The sequence below is a fragment of the Charadrius vociferus genome, unplaced genomic scaffold, assembly GCF_000708025.1.
Source record: "Charadrius vociferus isolate BGI_N301 unplaced genomic scaffold, ASM70802v2 scaffold46, whole genome shotgun sequence".
Taxonomy (NCBI): domain Eukaryota; kingdom Metazoa; phylum Chordata; class Aves; order Charadriiformes; family Charadriidae; genus Charadrius; species Charadrius vociferus.
Window position 1 is genome coordinate 920,770 of NW_009648710.1, and position 18,989 is coordinate 939,758.

Genomic DNA, 18,989 nt, shown 5'->3' on the forward strand with positions numbered 1-18,989 from the left:
TATTTGTTTAATAATTTTGTTTAGAATGTCCTGCTTTCTTCTTCAGAACCAACAGTCCCAATTAAAAGCCATCTAATGGAGCTGGGCTTAACAGCAGCGAAATTTGCACGGAAGCGAGGAAACATTGCCCTAGCTACACGACTGCTTGCCCAGTGCAGCGAAGTTCAGCTAGGAAAAACCACCACTGCACAAGACTTAGTCCAGCACTTTAAAAAACTGTCTGTACCTGGTCAGATAGATGAAAAATGGGGTCCTGAACTTGATATAGAGAAGACAAAGTTGTTATACACAGCAGGTGAGTATTTGCGAATTATGTTGTAGATGCTTGGACTTCTTGTCCTTATAACCGGGCTAATTCCTGTGACCATAAAGAAGTCGTAATAGGACATTATCATTAGGAATTGATTTCATCCTATTAACTGTTGTCTCAATCTGAGCGTGTTTTCATAAGTCTCTTCTGCCTTGTAATTCTTAACTTCAAAAAAGAATTTTCTTTGTAAAAATATATTGTTACAAGCTGTATCTGAAAATGCTGAATTTCAGAAGTGCTTTGAATAACGTTAACACTCTGCTGAAGATATGTTTGTCATGATATGCAGGTCAGTCAACTCATGCCATGGAAATGCTGAGTTCTTGTGCCATATCCTTTTGCAAATCTGCCAAAGCTGAATATGCAGTTGCTAAATCTATTCTCACGCTGGCTAAATGGATTCAAGCAGAATGGAAAGAGATTTCGGGACAGTTGAAACAAGTGTATAGAGCTCGACAGCAGCAGAATCACAGTGGTCTGTCTACCTTGTCTAAAAACATATATAATTTGATTGATCTCCCAGCTGTTAATACGCTAGAAGAAGAATATCCTAGGATTGAAAGTGAATCTACAGGTAGAAGTGTTCTTCTTATTCGTTTTTTAAATTAGTTACTGATGATCCCACTGAGCAATAGCACCAGTTATATTGATAAAGACTAAGTGCTCCATCACTCACGTGTTTATTTTACTAATACAAATAGAAGCAGTGTGTGTTTGTGCAGTAGGTAACTAACTATACACAATTAAAAACCCAAACACCTTAATATTGATATTTTGTATTTCTTTCACTTTTTTCTCATTAAAGTGATTGAACAACAAACTGGAATGCATTTATTTTATGAGGAGGATATAAAATTTTGTCATGCTTCTGTCTGCTTTCAGCTCCTGTATTTGTTAGTTTGAATAAGATCTGGCAAGGTTAAGTACCGACAAGACTTATATTTTGAAGGCCCTGATAAGTGTGAAAAGCAATTACCTTAGGTTTTCTCATGATCTTTAATGTGCACTTAATTCGAACACTTCTGTTGTTGGTACAAAATGTACTCTAATTCTCAATTTTTGACAGACTTTTCAAATGTCAAGATAAATGTCTTTGCTTAAACATGGATTTCACAAATAACTTAATTCCTCTCTTGCAGAGTCAGAATTATTTTAGAGCTGTTAATGGTTGTTAAGTAGTAGGTGCTTTTTGACTCGATGGTGAAGAAAATGAATGTGTACACGAATACACTGCCCTCGGTACTTCATAAATCTGCTTTCTGAAGCATCTTGCTCTTTTGGTGTCATGAGTTCCTTGCCTCAGTAGCATCTTTCTGTGAAAGAGAAAACAATTGGAGAGTATAAGCAAAGGTTATTAGCAAATGAAAAACTGGTCTTTGTTTTGCAGCCAGTGTCAAAACTGTAAAATAATTGCATTTTGGAAAACTTCACACTTTGGGGTACTAACTTGACCAAAAAATTATTATGTACTTAAAATATTTTGCTGTTATTTTGTATGCTGAGGAAAGTAGGTTTTACATCGTAACACATGCTGCTCTTTCTCTCCCATCACAGTAAATATTGGAGTTGGAGAGCCTGACTTCATCTTGGGACAGCTGTATCACTTGTCTTCAGTACAGGCACCTGAAGTAGCCAAGTCTTGGGCTGCCCTGGCTAGTTGGGCTTATAGATGGGGCCGCAAAGTAGTTGATAATGCCAGGTAAATTCATCCTAATGTTTCAATTTATACGTCACAAATAGTTTTCTTTCCTAAGATAAATCCTAGCTCCGTATTTGTGATTATTGTTCTTTGTGGTCAGAAGTCATATGTGAGCAGAAAATTGTGAATATTGTCTTTATTTCTTGTGCGCTCAAAGTAGTGAGCTTAATTCTGAGTTAAAGGGTGAAGATTTCTTCTTTCAAGAAGTAATATATACAATGTTAACGGGTTCAGTAATTCTACAAATACTAATGTATTGGGGATCAATAATTCATTAAATATTACAGTCAAGGGGAAGGTGTTCGTCTGCTGCCCCGGGAAAAATCTGAGGTTCAGAACTTGCTTCCAGACAACATTGCAGAGGAAGATAAAGAGAAAATCTATGGGATTCTTGGGCAGGCAGTGTGTCGTCCAGCTGGGATTCAAGTAAGTCTAAATTTGCTTGCTTAAAAAAATGTTCAACTTCAGCGTGAAACTTACTTCCTCTACTTCTGATTCATAGTAACTCTTGTAAATGTTTTGAAGTTAAAATTCAGAGAATATAAGAATTCTCTAAGAAACCATCTGTTACCTAAGTGGTAACGTGCCTGTTCCGTGGGCTATGATAATATGATCACATAATGCAATTTCATGGGTTGCCTAGACAAAAACTGGATTAGGAACTAATACTGCTTGTGGAAATAGTTGGCAGACTTAATCAAATATATTGTCTCTTTATTTGCCTTTAGGATGAAGATATGACACTACAAATCACTGAAAATGAAGACAATGAAGAAGATGATATGGTGGATGTTATATGGCGTCAGTTATTAACAAGCTGTCCCTGGCTTTCAGATCTTGATGAAAATGCAACAGAAGGGCTAATTAAAGTGTGGAGGAAAGTTGTAGACAGAATCTTCAGTCTCTATAAACTCTCCTGCAGTGCATATTTTACTTTCCTCAAGCTCAATGCTGGTCAGGTTAGTGTTTGTGCTTATGAGGAAATCCAGTTACAAACTTTTATAAATGATGATATGATCTGTATACTTAGCTGAGAGGAGTTTTTCTTTCTTTGAAGGTTCCACTTGATGAAGATGATCCCAGGCTGCACTTAAGAAATACTTCTGAGCAAAGCACTGATGATGTCATTGTGATGGCAACCCTAAGACTGTTACGGTTGCTTGTGAAACATGCTGGAGAACTTAGACAGTATCTAGAGCATGGGCTAGAAACTACACCTACTGCTCCTTGGAGAGGTAAGTGTATGTTACCTAGCTGTTAAAATTAATTTTGACACTTTTTTCTAAATACAGGCAGAAAGGTATTCATTGCTCTTTCATAAAATTTTTATTTAAGCATGATGGAAAGAGAGCCTGATTTTTACTCAATAATTCCATTAAAGGTGTTCAAATCTCTGCCATGCATTCTGATCTTAGAATAGAGAAATAGCACAGATTCTGACCCCCTCCCTCCCCTGCCCTAAGACATTGAAAGGAGAAAGGAGATGTAGTTTTTTCAGTACTAAATTACATTACTGCCTTAAAAAATTAGATGAGTTTTTTTCCTATCTACAGTTTGAAATACTGTTCAGAGAAAGGTGTCTCAGAAGTAGTTGTTTGTCACTACACTACTGGTTCTGGTTGCTCAGGGACTTTCCCACGAAAGTTTATTGAGTTAAAGCGTGGAAGGTAGCAGAAGAGGAGGCCAACTATTGCAAAATTGTACTTTCTTTTGAAACGTCCAGTTATGCTAACTTCAAGAACTAGTAATGTGACTCTCCATTTTTTAAAAATGATACAACAGATACAATGTGGAAAACTCAATTCCTAGTGCTTGACTAAAGGATTTATATATTGCATCTGATGTTATCTGTCTTTGAATAGTGGAAGAAAATAAGCTATTGCCTTTACTGTGAAAGACAGTTATTTAAAATGAGAAGTTTTTATTGGGAAACTAGACATTACATTCTCACCGTGCAAAAGCAGCATGCTTTTAAAAATACAGTAAAATTCTGCATCATTTGAAGTGTACGGAAATGAATTGGCACATTTTCTTTTCCTGTTTTTGAAGGTATTATTCCTCAGCTTTTCTCCCGCCTGAACCACCCAGAAGTGTATGTTCGTCAGAGTATCTGCAACTTATTGTGTCGAGTGGCCCAAGATTCTCCTCATCTCATACTATATCCTGCAATAGTGGGTACCATTTCACTTAGCAGTGAATCCCAGGCTTCAGGTATGGAGGAAAAAAATAAATGTTCAAATACACTTTATCTGATATATTTTATATAATAGATAAAAGGATACTGAGTTATTGGGGCTCTGTTTTCAGTAACTCCGATGCTTTCTATCATAACATATTTTATTTCTTTTTATGGGGTGTACTGATACGTTTCATTTGATTTACCAGTTTGGCAAATAAGTTAGTTTTTTCAATTTTATCATCGTATACTTGGCCAGTACTTAATGTAATATGGGGGCCTGATGCTAAGAGAAGTATTGAGTGATGTATCTTTCAAGGTCAAAACAGTGCAAATAATATTTTAACATCTGTTTTTAATTTAGGGAACAAGCTGCCTTCTGCCATCCCTACTTTGCTAGGTAATATTCAAGGAGAAGAATTGTTGGGTGGTGAATGTGATGGAGGGAGCCCCTCAACTTCTCAAGAAAGTAGTAAAGATGACACAAAAGTTGGATTAAATGAAGATCAAGCAATGATGCAAGATTGTTACAGCAAAATTGTGGAGAAACTCTCTGCTGCAAATCCGACAATGGTATTGCAGGTAAATAATTCAAATGTATGTTACTTGTGCTCTTATTTGAATCACAAACCACATGATTTGTCTGTCTTGTGGGTAGGCCTACTGAGAGCTTGGTGCATCTTTTCTGTTAGGCTGTCCTCTTTTTGCAAGTTGTTAATCTACAGGATAAGTGAACCTTAATTTGTTTTATACAGGTTCAGATGCTAGTGGCTGAGCTGCGCAGAGTTACAGTTCTTTGGGATGAACTTTGGTTGGGAGTTTTACTGCAACAGCACATGTATGTCCTCAGAAGGATTCAACAACTGGAAGATGAAGTCAAGAGGGTCCAAAACAACAACACTTTACGGAAGTATGTCTTTTTTGAATAATTCAAGTAATAATCATAACAAATGTTTGTTCTTGGGGAAGCATACAGTCAAACAATCAACAGTGTTGTTGCTGCTGAATTTGTACTGTCCTGGTTGCTTCTTTGTGAGCCAGTAATATTACTTCAAGAACATTTTGATGCTACAGCTAGTAATCTAATCAAATGAGAAACAAGAACAGTCTGCCTGTGAATCCCTGTTGGGATTTCATTAGTAATAATGTGTTAGAACCCAATGCATATTAAGTTGTGGATTATGAAATACTATAGTTCTTCATTCCAAGATCTCTCTTACAAGTCAGCTGAAATGAGGACAGGCATGTTGAAAGGTGTAATCCATTTGGAGTTTACAGTAAATACAGATGTTTTGAGTAAACAGAACATCTTAATCTGCTTTTGGTTTCAGTGTTCAGCAAGTCTTTTTTCCTCTCATCTCGTTTCTCCTATGAATGGGTTTGTGGAAGAGGAAAGCCATTCACTAGGAACCTGGCTAAGCTTACGAACACTTCTTGAATTCTATAGTCAGGGCTTACATGGAATGGGAGAACAGCATGATCTAAATAGTGCTTTTCCCCTTCTTTATAGTGTGGTGCACCCTCAGGAAGTAGTAGTTAGGAGCAAATAGTTGCTTAGGGTGGTTTGAGCTCTCTGAGCTTCTCCTCAGGGTTTCCAGTGGTGAAAAACCCAGTTCAAATGTTTCAGTTTAAGAAAAAGAAAAAAGTGTGATGCACAGGAACATGCATTCAGTGTGAAATGAAATACTTCCTTTTAATATGGTCATCCTTGAAGACCTCATTTTAGAGATGTAAATGTTTTTGTGAATTTTTAGATGTCTCATTTGCAGTCTCATTTTAATGCTCTGCTTATGAAGTAACTTGGTTTTATGGAGTTAAGAGGAAATTTTTTTTTTTTAATAGAGAGGAGAAGATAGCAATCATGCGTGAAAAGCATACAGCTCTGATGAAGCCCATTGTATTTGCTTTGGAACATGTACGGAGCATCACTGCAGCTCCTGCAGAGACTCCTCATGAGAAATGGTTTCAGGATAACTATGGAGATGCAATTGAAAATGCACTAGAGAAACTTAAGAATCCTTTGAATCCTGCTAAACCTGGAAGCAGCTGGCTCCCATTTAAAGAGGTATTATATGCACAGACTAAGAGTACAGTGTAGAGACTCTCGGTACACCATGTGCTTGACCCTATCCTTAATATTCTTTTGCTATTCTCTTGCCGTATCAAAATTGCAGCCTGTAATTTGTGTTCTCTGCAATCACCACAGGCATGTTAGACACTAAAGCAAAGTAATTGTTGCCTCTGTAACAAGTGTTACTGACTGTCTACATTATTGCATTTCTACCCAATGAAATTACTTTTTTTTTCAAATCTTGCATCTTCTGCTGTCTGAGATCCAGTCAGTTTTGGGGGCATAGGGCTTTAAATTTTTTAAATACTGTCTTTCTGAAACTCTATACTATTTGAGTTTAGTGGATTTAAATTCTAGCAAGTTGGTACTCTGGTTATCTAAGCGTAGTCCTCAAGCTGTGCAGCAACCTTGAAATGATCAACCGTTCCCTAATATACTCTTGTTTTTCAATTATGTGGCCTTGTCTTATTAGTATTTTTATGAGTATGAGGAGAAACAAAATATGAATTCGCTTGGATATCCAGAGCCAACCTGGTGGTTTTTAAAAGTCTTAGTAGACAGAATGTAGATTTTACACACAAATAGACTTTTTTTTTAGTTCCCCTTCTGCTTTACAGAACAAGCAAGAATGCAGATACATAAACAGGTGGTTGCTGAATGCTTCTGCTTTTGAGCACAGTTCACATATTTATAAATGCAGGAGCAAACCTCATGAGGAGTTTGATTTGTTGTGACTTTGGTGCTTATAACCAGGCAGGGTATATTTCCTGCATAAAGGATGTTTTTTCAATTTGTCATCTTCATTTTAAGCTATAAAAGGATTAGTAGGGTGGCAAGGATCAAAGGTAGTTTAAGAAAAATCTCCATGCCTTCTGGAAGATAACTACCACTAAGTCTGTTTTGGTGTTTGTTTACTTTTTGTCTTGATGCTAGCTGTTAAAGTGAACCTCAACCTAACCCAAAAAATTTCTTTGGAATAGGTTATGCTAAGTTTGCAGCAAAGAGCACAGAAACGGGCTAGCTACCTTTTACGGCTTGAAGAAATCAGTCCTTGGTTGGCTGCTATGATGAACACTGAAATAGCACTTCCTGGAGAAGTATCTACCAGGGACACAGTCACAATTCATAGTGTAGGTAGCACCATCACAATTCTGCCTACCAAAACCAAACCTAAAAAGCTGCTTTTCCTGGGTTCAGATGGGAAGAATTACCCCTACCTGTTCAAAGGTAAGAAATTGAAGTTTTCTCATACAAGTTACTGTTATAAATCAGACTATATTGAAGTTGGGAAGGTGCACGGTTGCAACTTTTGCTCTCTCTGCCTGCATGATATGGAGAAAGCATTGTTTGGAGCATCTGCTCCCTCTCCTCCCCACCTCATCATATATTTTTGAGCAATTTTGCTTTGTGAAGCTGTAAGTCAGGGGTGTTTCAGATCCCTTCTTTATAAGGGTTGCATGAGAAACAGTGTTCTGCTTGCATACTGATAGGATTAGCTGGATGCACTTTTCTAGAAGCTTAAGGTAGCACCCAGAAGAGAACTTTTGAGAATTCATGCCTTCCCTGAAAGGGAAAGACCTGTTAATTATGTTAGTAACTGTTGTGTGTACTGCTCACAGAAAGACCTGCCATAAACTGGGGATTCTAGCAGGTAAATGCTGTATAAACATTTAAGTTTAGGCTGAACCATCTCATCCTTAATCTGCATAATTTATAAAGCTATTCATAGTCTGAAATGAAGTAGGATTTCAAAAAACACTAAGTTTTGGGCTTTAAGAGAATAATTTTTTTTTATCTAAAAACTAGATTTTAAACAAAATAAACGTATTGCAGGTTTGGAAGACTTGCATCTAGATGAAAGAATCATGCAGTTCTTATCAATTGTAAACACAATGTTTGCTACTATTAACCGTCAAGAGACACCGAGGTTCCACGCAAGGCACTACTCTGTGACACCTCTGGGAACAAGATCAGGCTTGATCCAGTGGGTGGATGGAGCTACACCTTTGTTTGGTCTTTACAAGCGGTGGCAACAGCGAGAAGCTGCTTTACAAGCACAAAAGGTAACAACTATGTTTTATGCCAGCTAGGATAATTCAGAAAGGAAATATTTAGTTTGATTTGCTTTCCCATTCTAAATAATGTAGTCTTAAAAGGGTTGTGTTTTGTTCATAATCATGCAGAATGGTTCTGTGTATTCATATCTCTTGGGATTTCACCAGATGGCAATGAAATTGCTTATATGTATTTATATGTATTACAGTATGTAACATAAGTATGTTGTTCTGGCATGATAATTCAAGGAGAACTGGTTTTGAACAAATAGAGTTAACCTTGGTTAAAATTATTTCAGTTCCACATCTCATTCTCATTTCATTTTGAATACAGTTTTTTTTTAAATTGACCTTGATAAGAGTAAAGGTAGGCTAAAGCAATGTGTTTTCAGTTTCTTTAGTTTTCTTAACCATTGAATTTTGAAAGAATTCTGAGATGTAGGAGTCATCCTCAGCAGAGGAGTTGATTTCATATTGTTCTCGCCAAAACTGAATTTGGGATACTATTCTGTGGTAATGAGAGTTGCAATATGTCAACCAGCATTTTTACCTCTTCTAGGCTCAGGATTCTTACCAGACTCCTCAGAATCCTGGAATAGTGCCTAGACCCAGTGAACTTTACTACAGTAAAATTGGACCCGCTTTAAAGGCGGTCGGGCTTAGTCTCGATGTGTCACGTCGTGACTGGCCCTTGAATGTCATGAGGGCTGTTCTAGAAGAACTGATGGAAGCAACTCCCCCAAATCTCCTAGCTAAGGAGCTCTGGTCATCGTGTACCACACCGGATGAATGGTGGAGAGTTACACAGGTGAGTTACAACAAATATCTTTTCCCCTTGAAAGGTTGTGGTTTTAGTGGGATGAGGGGCAAGAAATGCCTGGGGTGTGTTCAAGCACTGATACTCCTGAGTTAGGTGAGCTAGGACTGCTGAAGCTTCACATAACAGGAAATGTTAGCATTTAGCAGGAAATGATGCAGTTGTACCACCTGGAATAAAAAAAAAAGGGTATACACCTGATAACGCTACCTTATTAAACTAGAATTATCAGCCTAAGACGTGAAAAGTCTTGTAAGATATCATCAGACAACAAATAGAATACAGCTTGGAATAAGTTGGTTTTCATTTGTCTTACGCTTAAAATAATGTTTTAAGATGGTAGTCAGTCCAATGTGTTGGCAGAGGATTCCCACAAATAATTTTTTCCTGAAACTCTCTTTAAAGTCGTATGCAAGATCCACTGCAGTTATGTCCATGGTTGGCTACATCATTGGTCTTGGAGACAGACATCTGGATAATGTTCTTATAGATATGACTACAGGAGAAGTTGTCCACATAGATTATAATGTTTGCTTTGAAAAAGGTAATTTAAAAAATGCTATATGTTATTCAAATAAAAGGCTTCCCTTCTTGGCAATTAAAAGAAACAACTTAAATTTTTATCTTAAAGGGAAAAGCCTTAGGGTACCAGAGAAGGTTCCATTCCGGATGACGCACAATATTGAAATGGCACTTGGAGTGACAGGAGTAGAAGGGGTTTTCAGGCTTTCTTGTGAACAGGTAAGTTAGGAAACTTGCAGAAAACTGAGGGCTATCATTTACCAAATATTGTCTTAAAACTTTTCACATTCTGCTGTTGTGAACATTGTGCTGAATGTGAAGACACATTCTGTCTTCACCTTTTCTGGTGTGATTTTAATAGGACTTATTTTAAATACATCCTATAGCAGATATCTAAGAAATATGAAAAGGTCAGATAAATGCATATGCGAGTAGTGGTGCAGCTACAATTCATGGGGGAGGGTGGCTTGTAGCTCTAGTTGTTCCTGAAGTGCTTTTTGTGAAGGTTCGCTTACCCTCTTTCTTCAGGACTTGTCCTTTATAAACATGACAGATACGGTTTTTAAAACAAAAAATGCTCTGAACAAAGGAGAGGTTTCTTCCTCGGGTGGTTGTTTTTAGATGATGGAGTTTGCGTGGAAGGCTAGAATGCAGTTTTCAGTTTTAGTGATGCTACTACAGGCTAGCTGCCTTTGTACATACTGTGGTGTTCTTCCTATGTTTGTGCTGGTTCGGGATAAGTTACAGGTGTCTGTACCTACTCAAATACAGTATTTTACATTTAAAATTCCACTATTCTACACGGATAATGCAAGATCGGAATGGGTCTGTTTAAAATATGATGCAGGTCCTTCATATTATGCGGCGTGGGAGAGAGACTTTGCTTACGTTGCTTGAGGCTTTTGTTTATGATCCTCTGGTGGACTGGACGGCAGGCGGTGAAGCAGGATTTGCTGGAGCTGTCTATGGTGGTGGTGGCCAGCAGGCCGAAAACAAACAGAGCAAAAGAGAAATGGAAAGAGATATAACACGAAGTCTCTTTTCTTCAAGAGTGGCCGAGATAAAGGTGAGTTTACTACAATAATCTTCTGTTTTATAACCAAAGTAGGCCCTATGCTTTCACTTCATTTATTTGCATTTTTGGGTGGTGGAAGAGGTGGTCATTTATTAAAAATAGTTCACAAATTTTATTGAGCTAAATTGAGCTTGTATTGAGGGAAGTTGCTTATATGGAACTTGCAAGTGTTTGGTTTTCATTTTCTGTGTCTTAGTTCTAAAATATGTTATAAAGTTTTGCCTGAATCTGGGCTAGAGGAATTAAAATAGAGGTTTAGAGAGCAGTCTAAATAAAGAATGTCAATTACTGTTTAGCACTTGTAGCACTGGAGGTAGTCCTAAATGAGTGACATCATTGAAGGGTTAAGTGCTGCCACATAATACTTTCTCTTACCTGTTTGAGTTAAGTCCAGTTCTGTAACGCCTTTGTCTTGGTTATAGGTTAACTGGTTTAAGAACAGAGATGAAATGCTTGCCGTGCTGCCAAAATTGGACAGTAGTTTAGAAGAGTATCTGAACCTGCAAGAGCAGTTGACAGAAGTAGAAAAGTTGCAAGGAAAACTACTGGAGGAAACAGAATTTCTGGAAGGAGCAGAAGGAGTAGATCATCCCTCCCATACACTTCAGCACAGGTACAGAGGAGCCAGGAATTCTATCAGGAGTCCCACAGACCAGTGTATATATAGTTGGTGGTTTAGTGCTTATGAGTTAAATGTTGAAAATGTGTATTTGAGAGAGATAATAGCTAGATAAAAGCTGTTCTTGCAGTAAGCGAGTCGCTCCTTGCACAGAAGAACTATTGAAACCATTTTCCTACTGAATAGTCTTGTTTGTCCTATGCTTCACAGTCCATCACTATAACTTGTGCTAGTCTGTGTTCCACATTTGACCCATACGGCAAGAGATGGACTGTGCAGAATGTGGTGTCCCATCAAATTAATCTACATAATGCAGCTGTTGATAAATAGCACAAAAACCTCTTCATCTAAGTTTCTAATCCTTTAACTTATTTTTCAAGTTCATTTGAAATTAGTCAAGGATTTCAGAATTGCATGAATATGCACATGCATTCGTTATTTTGTAAGAAAAGAGAATTAATTGTCAACACAACATTGCTAAGGCTTTATGCAATTGCATGAGAATATGCTCATTTTCTGGTCAACAGGGTAGTTGTATTGTTCAATATAGTTTAGTATTCAATATAGTTAAGTATAGTTTTTCTTGTAGTACTTACTTGATTCTGTGGCTTCAATAATTCAGGTATTCTGAGCACACACAGTTGCAGTCTCAACAGAGAGCTGTCCAGGAAGCAATCCAGGTGAAGCTGAATGAGTTTGAGCAGTGGATAACACATTACCAAACTGCTTTCAGTAATTTAGAGGCAACGCAACTTGCAAGTCTTCTTCAAGAAATTAGCACGCAAATGGATCTAGGTATGAAATAGTATTTGTGGTGGTTTTTTATGGGTTAAAAATAACTAGAGTTTAGTATCAGGAGGCGTTATAAGTATCCTCTAACTTAAAGGCAAGGACCCGTATATAATAAATTAGAAGAAAGGGGTTCTTCAGAGGGTGATTTAGAGCACTTCAAGGTTTCTGTGCCAAGCTGTCTGAAGGAACTCGTCAGTTTTACCCTGGCTGGGCATGAGATTATTCTCTTACCTTGTGCTCAAAATTCTCAATATGAATTCTCCATGCGTCCTTTATCACAAGTAAAAGAATATTTTTGCAAAGATGTTAACACTCAGTATTTCTATGCTTTAAAATGTGTGTTCTTCAGAAAGGAGTAAAGCTTCTTTTTTGACCATCTTTCCTAAAAGGTCCTCCAAGTTATGTACCAGCAACAGCATTTCTGCAAAACGCAGGCCAGGCACATTTAATCAGTCAGTGTGAACAACTGGAAGGTGAAGTTGGTGCTCTTCTCCAGCAGAGGAGATCCGTTTTACGTGGTTGTCTTGAACAATTGCACAACTATGCAACAGTAGCTCTTCAGTATCCCAAAGCTGTGTTTCAGAAGCACCGAATAGAGCAATGGAAAACCTGGATGGAAGAACTCATCTGTAACATGACAATAGAGCGTTGTCAGGATATCTTTAGGAAGTAAGTTGACAGAATAATGAATTGTTTGAAGAACTTAATTTTCAACTTACTTCAGAATTTTAATTTTCTAATTAAAATGAATACTTTTGTGAGAACCAGTCTAATTATAAAGCAAGACAAATTAAGTCATAGTTCCAGAAGTTTGGAGAAAAAGAAGACAAACTGCTTTAAAAATACCATTTCAGAGTTTGTGCGTACTGCAAAAAGAAAACAGAGTAATGTTACCCTCTAATGAACAAAGGAAGAATCATGTTTGTGGCTTTAGGGTAGTGATATTTAGGAGTTTTAGAAACATCTAGTATTTAAAAATCACTTAAGGCAACTAAAGATTTTTTTTTTTATTAAAGCAGATTTTCAAGCAATTTTTTTTTTCTCTTTTTCTCTAAAGTCAGCCCATTTCAGTATTATTACTGCTTGGCTTACGAGATCTATATTCAAGCATTCAAGGTTTCAGTAACCCGTTCTTATTTCTTATCTTTTATTCATTCTTTACCTCAAGGACTACTGATTGTCTTCTGTCCTTGCAAATAGTTATGAAATATGGTGCATTCTGGGGCTTTATGAAAGTGTCATTGGGGTAGCCATCAACTGCTGTGGTGTTTCAGAGTTGGTATGGAGTAGGTGATGTGGGAACTGCTCAAATGCAGAGTATTCGTCCTACCCACAGAGCAGAATGCAATGTGCCAGAGCTTGAGAAGGCAGAATTTTGTCATTGTACTTTTGCTTTACAGGTATGAAATGCAATACGCTCCTCAGCCACCTCCAAGTATGTGTCAGTTCATAACAGCTACAGAAATGACTCTACAGCGCTATGCCGCAGATATAAATAACAGACTTATCAGGCAGGTGGAGCGTTTGAAACAGGAGGCAGTTACTGTACCTGTTTGTGAAGAGCAGCTGAAAGAAATTGAACGTTGCATAAAAGTTTTCCTTCATGAAAATGGAGAGGAGGGCTCGCTGAGCTTAGCAAGCGTTATCATCTCTGCTCTTTGTGCGCTGACAAGGTGAGCTCCCTCCTGTGGAATTTTTTTGGATGCCTTCAGGTTTGAGACCACATAAAAGGAATATTCAAGTGGCATAATTACGTGGAGAATGCAGTGGCAGGCAGGTTGTCTAACTAAGTGTCATAATTCGTCTAGGCGAAATCTGATGATGGAAGGAGCAGCATCTAGTGCTGGAGAGCAACTCGTTGATTTGACTTCAAGAGATGGAGCCTGGTTCTTGGAGGAGCTTTGCAGCATGAGTGGGAATGTTACATGCCTTGTGCAGTTGCTGAAGCAGTGTCATCTTGTACCCCAGGACTTAGATATTCCTAACCCAATTGAAGCATCAGAAGCTGTTCACTTAGCTAATGGAGTATACATCTCACTTCAGGTGATACTTGCATTCATGTTACTTTTTCTTTCCTCATCCCCAACCTTGTAAGGCTTTAGCTAAGCCGTTCTTAACAGCTACTTCCTTAAACAGCTAAATATTTGCTGCGATGCTGGCTACTGAGGTAGTTTCTGTTGGACCTCAGTTTTGGTTGTTGTATTTGGCTGAGCTGAACAGGCATTACCTCTGCCACTTAGATTTTTATTGGTTGAAATAAACCGTTTTGATCTATACATGACAAATTTTAAAAACTGCTGTCAAGTAAGTTAGCATGAGAAAGAAGTTAGTGTCAGATTTATAGACACACCAGCTTCATGTCTTGCTTTCATTCTTTTATTCTGTTGCTGGCAGTCCAGAACAACTTCCAAATCGTTTAATTTGTGCTCTTTCTGTTTTCTGCTCCTCCTAAGCCTTACTTACTGTCACCTGAAACAAGCAGTATGAAACAAATTATGAAAACCTGTTTTACAGGGCCTTATCTCCAAGATTGGGAAGGAGAAAAATGCATTTATAATTTTATGGTTTAGGAATGTTTTCACTGTATCAAAATAAACAAAAAAAAAAATTAGCGGCAGCTTGAGTAAAATATCTACTGAAGACTTAGGGGTTTATACACTGCGGCTGGTGTGAATAGCTTTTTAAGGCTTTTGGTTCCTCTGTATTGCATTTGAAAAATATTTGCCTACCAACCTGTGTAAGCTCATTGAGATTTTTTTTGTCCTTCCGTTTCTCCACTCATCAAAGTATTAACATTTCAGAAGTTTTTCAGAAACATACATGCAATTAAATTGTATTGCAGCTGAGATCTTTCACCCACACATTGTTGTCCTCCCTGTGAGCTCTTAGGTAAGATGTGTAGCTCACTGAGCAGCCAAGACAACTAATCTTTTTGGTGTGTCTTGTCTCATTTTGGAGACAGAGCACATTGGTTGGTTCTTTCTGTAGCTGCCTTTAGCCCTCAGATGCATTCTGCTGGGGAAAATTGCTTTATGCCACTTGAGGTACTGTTTTTCTTACCTGCATTGATTTCTGTGGCATGAGTAGAACTCTAGCAAAGTAATCGCTATCTGGCAAGTTTTTGATTCTTTTCCCTTGCCTCATCCAATCAGTTTAGCAAAGCGTAAATTCAGTAAAATAATTTAACTCGCTCTTTCTAGTTAACGTAATGGAAAAGAAAAGCTATGTAATTTGATGAAATTGATTTGCAAAGTATGATCTCTGTACCACTAATCCTCTGCTGAGGATTGCTGTAAGGTATTGCTGTTGATGCTGTTGAGGTAGTTGTTGCTACATTCTGCAAATGTCAAACCTTTGGGTTTGTACAGGGTTTAATGTATTTCTGATTCCTTTAAATTTAAAAAAAAAGTAGATTTTAACCCTTGGCTAACCACCATCATGTTATCTTTTAGATAATGTCTACCGCAGGGTGGTGTAATACTAAAATGAGAAAGATATTGCATATGATACGTTTTGATAGGGGAAAATTATGTCTTCATACTTACTTCCCAACAGGAATTGAACTCAAACTTCCGACAGATCATTTTTCCTGAAGCGCTTCGGTGCTTAATGAAAGGAGAGTATACTTTAGAAAGTATGCTCCATGAATTAGATAATCTTATTGAACAAACAACCGATGGAGTCCCTTTGCAAACTTTGGTTGAATCTCTTCAAGCCTACTTACGAAATGCTGCTATGGGACTGGAGGAAGAAACACATACTCATTACATTGATGTTGCAAGGTAAATCACTTTTTAGTTCAGGTATGAGAGAGTGAAAACTGGAGAACATTAGTTTGTCTAAATTTTATTTGTTTGATGTACAGGCTTTTCTTGCCCAAGAATACCCCTAAGCAGAGTGCAGTGTCTAAAGAGCGCACGTTTCGTCTCTGTGTGTTTGCGTGTTTATCCGCATGAATACAGAGAAATACAGAGCTATGGCAATTTACATTTACATCTGCTTAAAGTTGACTTTCAGTAGTCAACTTTTTCCAAAATACATGGTTGTGATTTTGTTTGAAGTTAAGGGATCCTGCAAATAGGAACTGGTCCATTAGTTTGTAGGAGGTACTGTGAACAGGAGAGCTTGTGGCCATGGCACTCCTCTTGTCAGGAGGGCTGATGAGCAGCTTTTGCATAATGCATCAGTGACTCAATTAAAAGAAGCAAAACACAAACAAACAAAACCACAACCAGACTGACTTGTGCATCTTGTAATGTGGGACAGTACCTTTCTGGGGAAGTGCTTGGTAGACGACTGAGCCAATTCAAAAGCTTCCTGCTGCGTGGAAGAAGTGATCTTGCTGCTTCCCTTGAGCCAGTTATGGTGACTCCGTCAGTGGTACAACTTACTTTTTTCTCTTAGGTTAATTTCCTCCCTGGTGTACCCATTCACAATCCTGCTCAGCCTGTTAGTTGAGGGTCAAAAATGATATAAGGGAGGGAGAGGATAAGACCACCGTTTCAGGAGCAGCAAGCTGTTAAACCATCTCAGCCATAACCCGAGACCTCATCCTCCACCTTTTTATCTCGCACTCCATTCAGTCAGTTGTATATGTATATGTTATAAAACCAGTACTTGGTTTTCAAGGAAGGAAAAGTGATATGTGCATCGCTTGCTATTCATAACTTTTTTTACCATGCTCATAGGAAGTACACTCCGTATCCGCTACCTGTATTTTAAGATAGCTTTGTAGCTGGTCCGTTAATACAATCCTCTCTTATATGGTATCCTTAGCTGTCCTTAGGTGACCAGTATTAGGCTTCATGTTGTAAGCAAGGCAGGGGAGGGGAGGTAGGAAGGACCTGCAAAAATATCACCTTGTTCAGATACAACTGAATTCCAGTCTGCTCTAGCTGTGGGATCAATCAGTTCAAGAAAATTATATTTATTTCTTGTGGACTAAGCAAAAACATGTAATTTTTTTTTTTTTTAAGAGTACTGCATGCTCAGTATGGTGAGCTGATTCAGCCAAGAAATGGCTCAGTTGATGAAACTCCCAAAATGTCCGCTGGTCAAATGCTTTTGGTAGCCTTTGATGGAATGTTTGCTCAAGTGGAAACTGCATTTGGTTTATTGATTGAAAAGGTATGGATTTGTTCTTTTCAGAGTACTCTTTGAGTCAGGAACATAAATAAGTTTTGTTTTTATAAAACTTTCATTTCCTTTACATTGCTCAGCTAAACAAGATGGAAATACCTGTTGCTTGGCGTAAGATTGACATAATTAGGGAAGCCCGCAGCACCCAAGTTAACTTCTTCGATGACGACAATAATCGGCAAGTTCTAGAGGAAATTTTCTTTCTGAAGAGACTGCAAACAATTAAGGAATTTTTCAGGCTCTGTGGTACCTTTTCTAAAACATTGTCAGGTAAATAAATGTTATCAAATATTCAGTATCACTTTGTCCACTTCTCATCCCATGTCCTTTTGAGAAGCACGTAAAATTATGGTCATTTTTACTGTAACTTACTTCTCATATACATGAAGTATGCAGAAATTAAAAATGAATTCTTGTGATCTTGTAATCTTGCTATGTTTCTAAGTCTGATGCTTCTAGATGCATCAAATATTTTGTTTATAACAAAAATACTATTTTTTTTTTCCTTTTAAAGGAATCAGTTCACTTGATGACCAGAATGCAGTAAATGGACCTGTTCAAATTGTCAATGTGAAAGCCCTGTACAGAAACTCTTGTTTTAGCGAAGACCAAATGGCCAAACCAATCAAGGCTTTTACGGCTGACTTTGTGAGACAGCTTTTAATTGGCCTTCCAAACCAAGCTTTGGGACTCACTTTGTGCAGTTTCATCAGTGCTTTGGGTGTCGATATCATTGCTCAGGTAGAGGCTAAAGACTTTGGAGCAGAAAGCAAAGTTTCTGTGGATGACCTGTGCAAGAAAGCTGTGGAACACAATATCCAGATTGGCAAGTTCTCTCAGTTGGTCATGAACAGGGCAACAGTATTAGCTAGTTCTTACGATACAGCATGGAAGAAGCATGATCTAGTGCGCAGACTTGAAACCAGTATTTCATCTTGCAAGACAAGTCTTCAGCGAGTACAGCTGCATATTGCCATGTTCCAGGTAGGACCACACCACATGTTAATTCTTTCCAAACTGCATCTATGGAAAGTGGGCTTTAGTTACTGTGTCTAAGCACAACAAAACTTTATATTTTGTTGAATGAGCTTCAGACTATTTTAATGGACTTGATAAAGCAGTCAGTCAAAACCCTTGATTTAGGTTTTAAATTATCCTGTAACTGTATAAGGGAAAAAAGTGTTCCAGCTAGCTGCTTTGAAGTCTAGCTGCCTGGTAAGATGCAGAAGTGGCAATGTGTAAATTCTTTTTCCAGTGAATACAAATAATTTTTTTTTCAATAACCATTAAATCATTTATTAGAACAGAAGTCATTCACTGTTCATTGGCTTTCTTACTAGCAATGTTGTCCCATTCTACCCCTTTTTTTTAAACAGACTATGACTTTAAGGGAGGAGGTTGCTTAAAACGGAGGGTATGCATTGCTGACTGTAGTCTTGTACCTTTCCTTCCAAGTTTTAATGCATTATCTGTCTCCTAGCTCAGCTGTTTGCCTCATGGAAAAATATAAATAGTAGCAGTATCAATCCTGAAAATGGTCTTCTGAGGCTTTAGATAAATGCCATCGTGTACTTTGAACTGTATGCTGGTGTCCAGTTGTATTGTAGTGTCATCGATCTTCATTTTGCAGTGATTTGTAGGTTAAGGGTAAAGGCTTTCTTCATGTCACTTACTAAACCATTTCATAGACTGGTGAGCAAAATCGTCTTTGTTTT

The 18,989-nt window shown here is 37.8% G+C and overlaps 1 protein-coding gene across 1 annotated transcript in view; it reads left to right on the top strand.

Moving 5' to 3' along the window:
- SMG1 (SMG1 phosphatidylinositol 3-kinase-related kinase) overlaps nucleotides 1–18,989 on the top strand; it is a 98,834-nt gene that overhangs the window by 73,249 nt on the left and 6,596 nt on the right. The window contains exons 30-54 of the mRNA XM_009886608.1: nucleotides 47–295; nucleotides 600–884; nucleotides 1,865–2,009; nucleotides 2,297–2,435; nucleotides 2,738–2,968; nucleotides 3,067–3,244; nucleotides 4,059–4,220; nucleotides 4,550–4,767; nucleotides 4,941–5,095; nucleotides 6,028–6,250; nucleotides 7,237–7,483; nucleotides 8,090–8,319; nucleotides 8,870–9,118; nucleotides 9,533–9,671; nucleotides 9,759–9,868; nucleotides 10,497–10,715; nucleotides 11,147–11,337; nucleotides 11,966–12,138; nucleotides 12,525–12,804; nucleotides 13,536–13,808; nucleotides 13,944–14,178; nucleotides 15,691–15,917; nucleotides 17,112–17,262; nucleotides 17,355–17,544; nucleotides 17,789–18,258. Of these exons, the coding sequence (XP_009884910.1) occupies nucleotides 47–295; nucleotides 600–884; nucleotides 1,865–2,009; nucleotides 2,297–2,435; nucleotides 2,738–2,968; nucleotides 3,067–3,244; nucleotides 4,059–4,220; nucleotides 4,550–4,767; nucleotides 4,941–5,095; nucleotides 6,028–6,250; nucleotides 7,237–7,483; nucleotides 8,090–8,319; nucleotides 8,870–9,118; nucleotides 9,533–9,671; nucleotides 9,759–9,868; nucleotides 10,497–10,715; nucleotides 11,147–11,337; nucleotides 11,966–12,138; nucleotides 12,525–12,804; nucleotides 13,536–13,808; nucleotides 13,944–14,178; nucleotides 15,691–15,917; nucleotides 17,112–17,262; nucleotides 17,355–17,544; nucleotides 17,789–18,258 (5,369 nt within the window). The remainder of the gene's footprint in view (nucleotides 1–46; nucleotides 296–599; nucleotides 885–1,864; nucleotides 2,010–2,296; nucleotides 2,436–2,737; nucleotides 2,969–3,066; nucleotides 3,245–4,058; nucleotides 4,221–4,549; nucleotides 4,768–4,940; nucleotides 5,096–6,027; nucleotides 6,251–7,236; nucleotides 7,484–8,089; nucleotides 8,320–8,869; nucleotides 9,119–9,532; nucleotides 9,672–9,758; nucleotides 9,869–10,496; nucleotides 10,716–11,146; nucleotides 11,338–11,965; nucleotides 12,139–12,524; nucleotides 12,805–13,535; nucleotides 13,809–13,943; nucleotides 14,179–15,690; nucleotides 15,918–17,111; nucleotides 17,263–17,354; nucleotides 17,545–17,788; nucleotides 18,259–18,989) is intronic.